Genomic DNA, 13,476 nt, shown 5'->3' on the forward strand with positions numbered 1-13,476 from the left:
TTTCTTCATTAAAGCAATGAAGAGGAGGTTTCAGTCACCACCCATCCATCTGGGAGAAGGGTTAAGAGGCCCTCCCTCTAACTACAACCAACCGGGCATCTCGATTACCCCACTGCATCCAATCAGCTGGCTGCATTACCCAATGCATTCTTATGGCCTTTGAACAGCTGGGCTCTGTCAGTGCTGCAGCAGGACTAGTTTGCCCATCCAATGCATTTGGTTGGGGTCCTGGAAGGGAGAGTAGCCAATGGGTCTCTGGGTCCCTCTGGGCTGCAAGTCAGTGCCCCACCTGAGGGCCCCAGCACTGGGCTTGAAAATGTACTCTGCATAGAAGTAATAGAATGGTTCAGTTGGAAGGGACCCTGAGGGTCATCCTATCCAAGCTCCTACCATTCAGGAATATCATCATGCAGTCCCTCATCCAATTTGAAGCTGTACCAGACCCTCTTTAAAGTAAAGGGTAAAGGGACCCCTGACCATTAGGTCCAGTTGTGGCCGACTCTGGGGTTGCGGCGCTCATCTCGCTTTATTGGCTGAGGGAGCCGGCGTACAGCTTCCGGGTCATGTGGCCAGCATGACTGAGCCGCTTCTGGCGAACCAGAGCAGTGCACGGAAATGCCGTTTACCTTCCCGCCGGAGCAGTACCTATTTATCTACCTGCACTTTGACATGCTTTCAAACTGCTAGGTTGGCAGGAGCAGGGACCGAGCAACGGGAGCTCACCCCGTCGCGGGGATTCGAACCACCGACCTTCTGATCAGCAAGTCCTAGGCTCTGTGGTTTAACCCACAGCACCACCCGCGTTCCTCTTTAGCTTTGCAAATATGCTAGCAGTTTTATTGCATTTTAAATCAAATGTTACAGGCCGTAGCCCTGGTAACAGGTTCCTGTGCAGTACTGTATCACAAACAAAACCCTCAACAACATCACTTTTTCTCTACAATGTGGACTGAGTATTTGTAGGGCTGTGGACAAGATTAAAGTATGAGGCTAGAAGACTATACCCATCATACCTGATATTTACATGAATGCTAGGAATTTGGTTGAGCCACTAGTACAATTTCACAGTGAAGAAGACAACAGTTATGCATTCTCAGGGACTGTGTCATCACAGTTAATGGAACATGCAAAAAGTAATCTTAGAATGATTAGCTGTCCTCGTAAAAACTGCCCTAGTAAAAATAAGAATCGAGCTACACAAATCTCCAGTTCCCAAATTAAACTCATTCGCTTGATTAGAGGATTCTTACTTATCACTAGTAAAGTTTGAGAAATTAAAATGCATTCTGTGCATTTTTTAACACTGACCTGTAAGGGGTAAGTATGTTGAGTGGAGGAGGCTGTTCACATGTGTCATAAGTCTCTTGCAAAGGAATGGGCAGACTCTTGCGGTCAAAAAGCTGCTGATCTTGAGTTGTGGAACTTCGGAAAGCTTTTCTCATTGTTATATCTTGCAGTGAAACTGGAAAAAAAAATCAACATTTAGATAGTGAGATATAAATGTTGCATTAGGAGGCAAAAGTTGTATTGGACAATTGTAGCTCATAAGACACAAGTAGATTGTGGAAATTATTGTTGCTGAAAAAGAAAAAGAAAGTTACAAAAAGAAATCATGATCACGTACAATGAAGATTCCATGCAATTCTGTACAGGCAACTCCCCATTTATGTGTGTTCAATATGTGCATGACTGCACATACATGCATTGACCCAAACCTGGTAGTGACCCAAAAACGATATGAAAAGGGGCAGAATGGGATTAGCACAGAACTGTTTTTTGGCAGGCTTTTTCAATGGTATTTCAAATGTACACAATTTCACTGACGCATGCAGTGAATCAGAACATAACCCCCACGTAAATTGGGGGTTGCCTGTATTTAAATATATATGCATAATTTGGAGTAGCAAAGCAATGAGCATTACTCCCATATTACTAGTCATGTCTTTAAAGGCAATTTGAACAGAACTGAGGACATCCTTTGAAGGTACTTTTCTGCAGTGTCTTGTGGAACACCATGATCTTCATAGCACAGGATGAGTAGATGGTAGGGCTAAAAAAAATTTGGTGCCTGATAACAACACACTAACACTGAATCTATAGATTTAGAGACTCCTACTGACAACATCAGGATGTTTTTTTAAAAAATGGGCTGACAAAAGCCTATGTCTGAAAAAAAAGTTAAAATGACTGTTTAGATTTTATATGAGCAGTCTAAGCACTTCAATCATGCAAAATATTCCTCATCTGGCTATGTCTATCTTTAGGATGACTGACTATGATTATATATCAACAGGTCTTGCTTACTGTTTAATTTTTATCCCTTCCGATTCCTTTGGGCAGATAACAATACTTTGGACATCAAAATAACACTCTGCACTTTCAGCAAATTGGCTCTACAGCTAAAGCTAAGTAATCTGTCTGGAAACACCTTTATAGGAATTAGCTTCTCAGCTTTTACAATAAGAAAATTGCCTTCTAGACTTCATCTACTTACTATGCTGTTTTTAGAACTATGCTGCATTTTAGAGAAGGCTCTTCAGTACAGTGGTACCTCTTATTTTGTTCTGGAGGTCCGATCTTAAGCCGAAACTGTTCTTAACATGAGGCGCGCTTTCGCTAATGGGGCCTCCTGCTGCCACCACCAGCTTACAAGTTACACTCATATCCAGGGGCAGAGTTCACAACTAGGGACATCTACTTCCGGGTTAGCGGAGCTTGTTACCCGAAGCATTCATAAGGAGGACAGTATGTAACCCGAGGTTCCACTGTATTTTCTTTCAGCCTGGCCTCCATTGTTCCATTTGCATCCTCCTTGACATATTAAAAGTAAAGGGACCCCTGACCATTAGGTCCAGTCGTGACCGACTCTGGGGTTGCGGCACTCATCTCGCTTTACTGGCTGAGGGAGCCGGCATACAGCTTCTGGGTCATGTGGCCAGCATGACTAAGCCGCAGCACACGGAAACTCCGTTTACCTTCCCGCTGGAGCAGTACCTATTTATCTACTTGCACTTTGATGTGCTTTTGAACTGCTAGGTTGGCAGGAGCAGGGACCGAGCAACGGGAGCTCACCCTGTCGCGGGGATTCAAACCGCCGACCTTCTGATCGGCAAGTCCTAGGCTCTATGGCTTAACCCACAGCGCCACCAGCTATTGCTAAATTATAGCCTTCTGTACCAACTTTACTAAGAAGCTGCTATCCTGTAGCTTTTAAAACTGTTTTTCCCCTAGTTCCCTTTCTATCACTTCATTCATGTCATTTCTCCAGCTTTCCATTACAAGATACATCTTCAGGCTTGGTTCAAAGGATCATGTGAATTCTGGTGAGCCTTAGACTCATGTACTGCCCCCTCTTTGCATGTTACACCTGAATTCTATACCTTAACAGATTCTCTGTTTACATTTTTCTTTGGCAGCTTATAATCTCATTAAGGTGATTTAGGCCTCTGGCAGGTTTTAACTGAGTGCCAGTTGCCTTCTGACACGAACAGGCAAGACTACAAGCTAAGAGGGTTCTGTGGATCTATGCTAACAGAAGTCTTGCACTACAGGTTCATAAATTGGTAATTGTTTTGGCTAATTTTATTCCACTTTCATTTACTTTACACAGAACTAATTTTATAAACTCCAATATCCCTCTAGCAATCCTTAAAACTCTGAATCAAATTGACAAATAACCCCAATAATAAATAAGATTTCCATATTGATTTTACATCCTATTTACTAAGCAATGATTTTTACAACTGTCTGCCCCATTTTTAAACTGACTTCATACTCTGGTTCCCGTTTTTATCATGTTTACTTAGGCTTCATCGCTCTTGAGATTCTTTACTTGTACATAACATCTGTTATAAAACTGCACATAATTCTACATACAAAAATGTTGAAATACACAGGCATAATTTTGATCAAATATTTAGCCAAATATGAAAACTGTCAGACATTTGACAAATATTCTATATATTTTAATCAATCTTTTGGCAGACATAGTTTTGTTATTCAGCTTCCTCCTCTCATCAATATTATAGTCCTACATTGTTATACCTCTACCTATAATAAGCACATAATAGCATCTCTTTCTTTACTTTAATTTACAGATAGGTAGCCGTGTTGGTCTGCCATAATCAAAATAAAATAAAAATCCTTCCAGTAGCACCTTTAAGACCAACTAAGTTAGTTCTTGGTATGAGCTTTCGTGAAAGCTCATACCAAGAACTAACTTAGTTGGTCTTAAAGGTGCTACTGGAAGGATTTTTATTTTTTTTTACTTTAATTTATTTGCACAAACTTACATGGAAGTACTATTTTAATTCATCATTTAAATCAATTCAATCCAAACTAAGTGAAATTCAATCCATAGCAATTTGAAAATTATTCCCCCCCCCCGCCCACCTGCCTAAGTAAATGCTGTCTAGTGGAGTAAAAGGAATAAAAAGTATTTGCATAGGAGGCAGGAAATAATACTATGAATCATGAATTTTCAGTTTCTACTTGACTGTGAAAGATGTTGACAGAGAAGAGCACAAGTCTCTGAAAGAAAAATAGATGAATACAAAAAGTCACTCTTTTATTGGAATACACAATTCAACCAATTCCAATGATATATTAATCCAGTGGCAACCCAACCATTACTTTGGTGTGGATTGAATAATGTGGATTTGATTGGTGGTAGATTTGGAGTTCCACTTCAGATAATTTATTTATGGAATTCTGGCTTTTGCTGCTGCTTTTTTTGTTTTCACTTTTTGGGAAGAAGGGTATGCGGCATGGCTACCATCACACTTTTGGGGTTACCCTGGGCACATGTGACTTCCACAAGGCAGTTCCGGTTTTGCACAGACACATCTGCACCCCTGGGGGCTTAAAAATGCTGGATGCCATTTTTTGAGCCCCAGTCTGAAGCACTGATAGCTGTGCTGAGCTCCCTACTTGCTCTCACTTTGCCCATGTTCTCTGGAAGGGGAAGCTGGTCATGCTTTTGAGAGTTGGTCATGCTTTTGAATTCAACTGATGTACCTGAAGACTAGAGAAGAACATGCTTATGGCAGCACTCCTTCTGATAAGCCTATCACTTGAGGAGGGTAAACAGGGAAGGAGTCAGAACTTGTGGCTGGTTTTAGAAGTGGTTAATCAATTGATGAAATTACCAATTAATACAGTTTTGCAGTCCATGTTGAAGTAATTTGAGTTTGGGAGTGGGTAATCACAACACACAATTCATTCACAAAATTCACTGGATGCATTTGATTTAAATGGAGTAGTCAATTACACAATTAATTATTGGAGTTCAGAGATCAATGTGAGCTTGATATCAATTAGTAAGAGAAGAGATCCAGCCCAGTATTTAACCTTGAGTACTGTAGTTAAAATGGATATAGGACAGAGGAATAAGACCAGAAGAGTAGGGAAAAGAAGTCTAATCATCAAGTGCGGCAGAAAACAAACTGCCCTCCAAGGAAAGGGAGATACTAGCATCTGGTCAAAGGATGGTGTTTTCTGCTTCTTCAAGCGAGTGTAAAAATAACAACACCCATTTGGTAGTATCCTAATGCCTACTTAAAAACAATCTCTACTAATAAAAGTAGTGAACCGAACATTCCAGTGATTGCAGCCATTTGTGGAAACAAGAAAGAAGCTGGGGGTGGACACAGTATTTTGATATACCGCTGGCCATGGAAGCCCAACACAGGCCAAGGTTGGACAATTTTTGCAGGGCTGAGGGCCACATTCCCTTTGGGAAAAGTGGTCAAGGACTACAGATCGGTGATGGCAAGCAGGACCAAAGCAAAAAGTGGTGGAACACTCCTCCCTCTCTCATTCATTCATTCATTCAGTATCCATTCTTTTTCTCCCTCTCCTTCATCCATCATCTATTCTTCCACTCACTCTCTCTTTCACACATATGTGACCACATCTTTTTTAGTCCTCATCCATCCGTTATCCATTCTCTCTCTTTTTAGTCCTGGGGTGCACCAAAGGAGGTGCAGAGGGTTGCATTAGGCCCCTGCGATGCCCTTCTGTGATCTAGGCCCATGCTGCTAGTGCAAACTGCATCTCTCATGTTACCATGCATTACTTAATAATAGTAATACAAATACAAATACAAGCACTAATAATGACTTCCGGGTCAGCGCCATCGGTGAATGGCGGAGTTCCTCCGTCTGGAGGAACGGGCTCCGTGGAAACTGGGTCTTCCCGCCACGGCGAAGGTGGGGACCCGCTAGAAATCCCAGGTGGAGGAAGCCTGGGAACGTGGGGCTCGGCAGGGCACCAGGAGCGCCCCCCTACTCGCAGGGAATCCCATTTAGGGGCTCCGGAGCGAAGTGGGGTGAGAAGCGCGGTGCTGCGAACTGACTGCTACTTTCACGGAGTGAAGCCGCACAGCCATTGCTGGAGAGCGCTGACTTTTTCCTGTGGACAATTGGATTTAAAACAAGTACCCGTGAGTAGAAACGGAAAATTGGATCAAGAAATTTCTTAATTTGGTAACGAAGCGGGAAGGTTCAAAACAGGAACTCTGCCTTCCGCTTTTTGTATATAGACTAAAGCAAAAACTTTGTAAGCTAAAGCCTGGAAAGCTGTCAAAAAAGTCTAAATTTCCTACATTCAGAATTACTGCAACCCCCTTGGAAGCAGGAGAAAAGGGGGGGGGGGACTTTGTTCAACCCTAGCAGGAGAGGGAGTGAAGAAGGATAAGTTTCCACCGTCTCTAGCCTGGGAACGGGGTGTCAGAGACAGAAATTGTTGGAGAGGTTCATTGACTGTGAATGGAATATTTTGACAGATAGCTAAAGAAGAGAAACAAGCTGATTCCAATGTTGCCTTTTGCATCCTAAAGAAACAAAATATCTGAAAAATATCTGAAAATTGAAAGTAATTTTCCTTTGTTGGACTTGCCTAAAAAAAATGGATACAAATAGAAATTGCCTCCTCTAGAGGGAGCTTGTCAAATTGTTGCTGCAGTACATTTGAGGGCTCAACAGATGTGAGATTAAGACCGTGGGAACAGGCTTTTCTGACCTTGACTAAAGATGAGCTGGAAAGAAGACTGGGTGCTTGCCTTATGCAAGACAAGTGCCTTGCTGGAACAGATGCATGAGAAGATGGACTTGATGAATGAGAAAATGGATTTGACTGTTGCAGTTAATAACTGTGGGCAAACAGGGAATATTGATACAGAAATTATCCAGGGACCAACTCATGAATCTGTACTGACTGGGCAAGTGCTGAAGATAATGGAGGAGGATGCGATTGCACCCCAAATAATACAAATGGAGAGTCCCGAGGCCCTACAGGAGTATGAGCCGCTTTCATTGAAGATTGAAGTTGGAGTGGGCCAGGGGGAGTCTGGAGTTGAGGAGGTTCCCAACGTTGGAGAGACCTTGGAATATGCTTTTAAATACTTTCTGGACTATATTGAGGATTGTGGGGAGTGGGACTGTGGGGAATGGGCGGGTTTGATGAAGGGAGATGGAGACAATTTTGGCTTGGAATCCCCCAGAGGCCTACTCCTCAATGAGAAAGGGAAAAAACTAAGAAAGAGACCAACAAAAGGCAAGGAAAAGGGCAAGTATAAACAAGAAGAAGAAGAATTGCAGAAGGGACATGGAAGAGACTTAAGGGCCTCGGACATAAGGCTTCCAGGTTGATGGACTAGATGAAATGGACAGTAAGGACTGACACGATCCGAGACCAGGATGAAGGGACGTTGGATGAAGATTGGAAGAAAATTTATAAAGAAAATTTTCTATTTAGGGAATTGGTTAAAAATTAATGAATATTAGGGAAAATGTTGGAATGAAACTATATGACTTTAGCAGAAATGATATCAGGAGTAATGTATATTTGATAGCTAAGATTCAAGCTTTAAGGTACTTTAGGGTAAGATAAGGTTAAATAAATTAAGGTAATGTGAATAATAGAATATGGGGAAAGATGGAAAGGATTTGTTGAGCTAATTATTAGGTTAAATTAGGTTAGGATAAATTTTTTAACAAAAATTGAGAAAGATGGAAAGAATTTGCTGAAAAAACTAATTAAACTAGAACACAAAAAGGGAGGTGTGAGGAAGTCAATGAAACAAGCAAATGGAAGTTTTAGATATGTAATTTGGGATTCGTGCTGTGTTTTTTTTCTTTTTTTCTTTTTGTTGTATTGCTGTATTGGTTTTTGTGTTTTTTCTTTTCTTTTTATGTATTATAGTGTTGTTTTTTAATGTTTTTTTTTCTCTTCTTATAATTCTGAAACTACTAATAAATATGATTTAAAAAAACACACAAATACAAACCCTAATAATAATAATAATAATAAATTTGTATGCAGCCACTCAGGTTGGCTTACAGCACATGTAAAAACATAGAAAAATGTCAAACATTAAAACCTCCCTTCATATGTCTTCTATACAGATGTTGGTCTATACGGCCAAATGATTTGTGTTAAGGAAACAATGCAGCTGGTGCATTGGCTGGTGTATTGGCCTAAGCTGGTAAAAAGCATTCTTCACCACACCAACGTGTGGGCATCTAAGCAGCAGCCCCAGATCCAAGAGCACACCCAAGAGCATACACTAGGTTTTAAAGGAGTGCAACTCCAGGATGAGATATATTCCCAACCGATTGTACTATATATAGTCCACTGTTCTTGTAAAACAAACCAAGGTAGCTAACAATGTATCCTTTAAAGCAGACATGTCCAACCGGTCGACCGTGATCAACAGGTAGATTCCCTGGTGACCCTGGTCGATCGTGGGATCCTTATCAATCGCGGGCTTCGGAAAACTTCATAATGAATGTTTCCGCCCCCCACCCCCCTCTCTTTGTCCCTCCGTCACGTCATGTGGATGCAGTTTGTTTTTTCCTCATTGCGTTGAGGAATGGAATACGGTGATTGACTTTAGCACTATGTGCGTTTATTATTGGTGTAGTGTGTGAGATGAGCAAAGTATGTCTCAAAATCAATAAAAAACAATAAAAATCAATCAATCAATAAAAAACAATAGTATAAAAATTAAAATGAGCAGGAAAATATCCAAAGCTACATGCTACATGAGCAACAAAAAGCCAGCAAGGCTCATATAAATCCACAGCAACTAGTTTTTTTAAAAAAAGGAATGCAAAGAAAAGCCTGAAATAATAAAAAGCTAGGATGTAGCCTGGTACAAATTTATATAAGTGTCTGGTTTTAACAGTTGTCCCTGGACTGAAAAGGTCCCACTCCTAGCAGATTCCATGGAGTCTTATTCAGCAGAAGCACCTAGATTAAGACGTGTAATGTTGAAAGGAGTGCATGCAGTGACACATATGGGAGCAGGCACAACTCTAGGTACCCAGCTCTGAAACTATTTAGGACTTTACACATTTAAACCAGCATCTTGAATTGAGCTTGGCACAAACATCTAACCCACAGCCTGGAGACAGCATTCTATACTACTATTACAGTATTTATTTAAACATTTTAGGTCATATTTCAAAGTGAAGTCTCCACAAGGCAGTTTACAAGACATAAAATACAAAACAGTGCCCCAAAATAGTATTTTTGTAGAGACTACTTAAAATCCCACAAATTGATAACAAATAACAGTATGAGTGGTGTGTGAGAGAGAGAGGGAAGTGGCCAACCCTCTATGTGGTTCTTGGGGTAAAAGTGGTTAGCTACCCAGCACTAAAGCATGAAATGTCATGGTGAAATCCAACTTTAGCTGGAAAGCTTGCATCACTACTCAGAACGAGTACCTCCAACTTATCAACCTGATTTTGGGGAAGTACAATCTCATTCCAAACAGGCTGCCCTATAACCTTGAAGCAGACGGCCACCAGCCAACATTATTTCTAATTTGTCTGTCAGTTTGTTCACCTTCATCTAGACCAGAGCCTTCCAAACTTTTCATGCTGGTGACATACTTTTTAGTTATGCATCTTTTCGTGACACAGTAGTTCAGTTTTACTAGCAAACCAGAGGTTAAACTAACCCCTTTTCAGCCTGGGGACGAGCGTGGGGAGTGTTTGCATGACACACCTACACACTGCAGCTGACACACTAACGTGTCGGGACACAAAGTTTGGAAAGCTCTGATCTAGACTATCACTGGCCTCAGAGAGATTCTAAGTGCTGCTACAATTCAGTAACATTTGGTAGGTCTTTGCTGAAACCTCATAAGGCTCCATGAAACAGGAGATCCAGGAGATTTCTGTGAGAATCTCCCTCCCTCAAATATTTTTGTTGTTGTCTTTTGCATCTCACACCAGATATGCTCACTACTAATAGCAACTATGGCTGATATGATCCATAAGACCACACATAATATTATTTACATAAAAACTTACGTTCTTCTTCTTTTGGATCAAGCTGTGTAACACTGATAGATAAACGGTCCACACGTTCTTGCAAAGAGTTCACTCGGAAAGAAAAACTGTGTGCCTCATTGAAAAGCTCACCAAATATATCTTCTGCATATTTACCTGCAAAGGAAAGTTTTTAAAAGTTAGGGTTAAGAATTTGAACAAGCAGCTAAATTTGTTAAATTATTCTTTGATATAGGGCATTCTTACATAAGCCTGCCTCCCATAATTCTTTGCTCCTGCCTCCATCACTTGGAGGAATTACCCAATCCAGTGGCTTCATTGTCCACTTTAGTAAATCTGTTTATTATCAAAATTTGCCAATTTAAGAAAGTTAAGACATTGCAATTCTCCTTAATAGAAGCTTGACCCTGTTCTTAGGAGTTTATACTTTTTGTTTTATCATCCAGGATATGCCCTATTTCCCTTCTCAATCATTATTACCCGGTGTTCTCCCAGGTGCAACAAGACATCTGATGCTTTATTCCCACTGCAGAATTACAGTAATCAGTAGCACTCTAAAAATATGAAATGCACATAAGACAACCATGGAAGGAAGTGTTTAAATATGTATTTGCAAATGAAATAAAATGGATTCAATGACTACATGATTCAGTTTTGAATCTGGAGTGTTGCCAGTCTTCTGCTGTATCAAAATTAGTGCAATTAAGGTTGCCAGAGCAGAGTTCCCAAAATAAGAAAGTGGCACAGGTCTGTAATGGTTGCTTGCACAGCATTTTGTTATTTTTTTAAACACTGAATGCCATGCAACCTTAAATGCAACTATCTTGGCCAAGCATTCAGTGTTTTGCTAAGGTCTCAATCACCAATGTTTTACAAACATTTTGATAGAAATCTTTTCTTTCTTTTTATTTAAAATGCACATATATGTAATTATAAACCTGAAAAAGATACAATAATGTATTTCAAAATGTCACTTCTTGTTTATTTGCCTGAAGAATTTCACTGGGACTTACAGTTCTCTCTCTCCCAACAGGCTTTATATTTAAAGCCTGCTAGATCCCATGGTTTCATGCAATATAAAAACTAATTCCTGCCACTGAATGGCTCATAGCTTACACAAAAAATTGTACTTCCTTATGAGTTCAAAACATCCCTTGATCTTTCCCATCATTATTGAGATAATTGTGACTAGGCTTGTCAGAGAGCTTGTCTTCTATAAAATCTCAAATCCTGCAATCCCATTTTATCCTCAAATGCTCACCTTGTATTATTTTAAGATACAAAATCATATAATGCATTGAAATATACCTGCACATATACTGAACCTCTCAGCCGCTGAAACTTGACAGTCCACCAGAGGAACAAAGTTAATGTTTGAAGAAAATGCTCATGCTCCCATTCTGACAGGGAGATAGTTCATAACTGGTATGGTGGTAGTGTGTTAAACACTAGGCCTGCTGGTAATAAAGCATCTATCATGTATGTCTTAATCATGGAAGAGGAGCCAACCTAGTGGCCATGGAAGAGGACATTCTCTGTGGCAGCCCTTAAAGCTGTGAAATTCTGTCTCCAGAGAAGTGTGCCTGGTACCTTCATTGTACAGCTTTTGCTGTATGCTGAAGACACACCTCTTTATCCTGGCCTTTGACAGCTAAGATATATATTTAAGATACACCCTATTGAGATGTAAAATGTTTTAGTTGATTTTATTATTGAACTATTATATTGCTGTATGGCACCCATAGTGAAGGGGGAGCAATAAATCCTAGAAAAAAATGGAAGTGCAATTGCTGTTAATACGTTTTCATGTGCTTGCTTTCGCTACTCAGAATGATATATAGATGGAACCACTAGTGGCTAAAAGCTAGATCTTATCCAGGCCACAGCTACAGTCTCTTTTTTAAAAAAAATAATTTTTATTAACAGGCCAATCACATCACATTAATTCCAAATAACAATAATTCCAAATTACACAGCCAAATTTTTAAAATTTTTGTTGGGGGTACCCATGCTTCAAGCTCCGAAAGGGATCCGATCATCTCTCTTGCTGCTGCTTTAATTACACATTTCTGTCAAAATAATATTCACAGTTCTGTTCAATCTTCTCTTTGTTGTTTTCCTCATCTTCTTGTTGTTATCTCATTTCTTTGTGATCTCTGATAATCTCCACAAGCGGGTTGAAGACAAACGTCGTTATTTCCTGTGTGGATTTTACACTCATCCAAGAGCCATAAAAGTAGACAGACGCTATTTCAACACCTCCGTACAAAACATTCCAACAGTCTGTCCTGATCTCCCCAGGCCCGCCGCTCCCTCATAAATTTTCTCAGAGGGCCCTGCTAGGCCGAACCCACACTCCAACATAGTAACAGCTATAGTCCTCCTCCCCCTGGATTCCTGTGGGCGGGCCTGCCATGATAAATCTCTTTTTATAACTGCGTCACAAAGGACTTACTTTCGTTTCCCGATGCTCCCATAAGCCATGTCCTTACATAGTAATTAATTTCCACACAGTTCTTATTCCTCCTGCTTGTGATCAGTAATTGCAACAATTCTTTTTTTGGGGGGGGGGGATTATTGGGTACTCACATAAGACAAAAAAAGAAAAGTTTTTCTCCCCCCCTCCTTTTCAGTCTTGCTCTGACATACCGATCTTTTGATGAATCTTCTTCTTGATTTATTCCTCTTCTTGATTTATTGTTAAGTCCAGCCCGTCGCTCCTCTTCCCAGAGATCCCTTTAGTTAGCAGTCCTTACTCCCGATCATCGCTTGAAGTATGTGCGTTTGCTTCTGTTCTGATTGTTTATTTTGAGCTCTCGCAACTAGCTGCGCAGATCAGAGACAGCGTCCAGGAGAGCCGACCCACACGAGGGCTTTTGTGCCTAGTGCCCTCACCCGCTTTCAAATCTGGGGGTGAATTATGGGCACAGCAGGCAAGGCAGCGTTCCCCATTCCCTTGGGGTAACGAGGGAGGCTGCATACTCCCATAACAGCCTCTTAATTACCTTGTGTGAGCCGGAGAGATGGTATTGTCGGCCATCTTCTGATGCGCCCCCTAGGCCACAGCTACAGTCTCAGTGGTATTTGGCAAAACTCTTAACTAGCAGAAGAATCTGGAATTTGATATTATCTCTGTACACCTGAAACTCCAGTGATCACCTAATTTAAGACATGA

At 40.7% G+C, this 13,476-nt stretch overlaps 1 protein-coding gene across 4 annotated transcripts in view; it reads right to left on the reverse strand.

Annotated features, from left to right (window-relative positions):
• Window positions 1-13,476, reverse strand: part of WASF1 (WASP family member 1) — a 51,966-nt gene that overhangs the window by 8,476 nt on the left and 30,014 nt on the right. For all 4 annotated transcript variants that reach the window (XM_081000393.1, XM_081000392.1, XM_081000390.1 and 1 more), the window contains 2 exons: window positions 10,323-10,457; window positions 1,309-1,462 (listed from right to left, as the gene is read on the reverse strand). In XM_081000393.1, coding sequence (XP_080856519.1) covers window positions 1,309-1,462; window positions 10,323-10,457 — 289 coding nt within the window. The remainder of the gene's footprint in view (window positions 1-1,308; window positions 1,463-10,322; window positions 10,458-13,476) is intronic.

Source organism: Podarcis pityusensis (genome assembly GCF_964106645.2).
Source record: "Podarcis pityusensis genome assembly, chromosome: 3".
NCBI lineage: Eukaryota > Metazoa > Chordata > Lepidosauria > Squamata > Lacertidae > Podarcis > Podarcis pityusensis.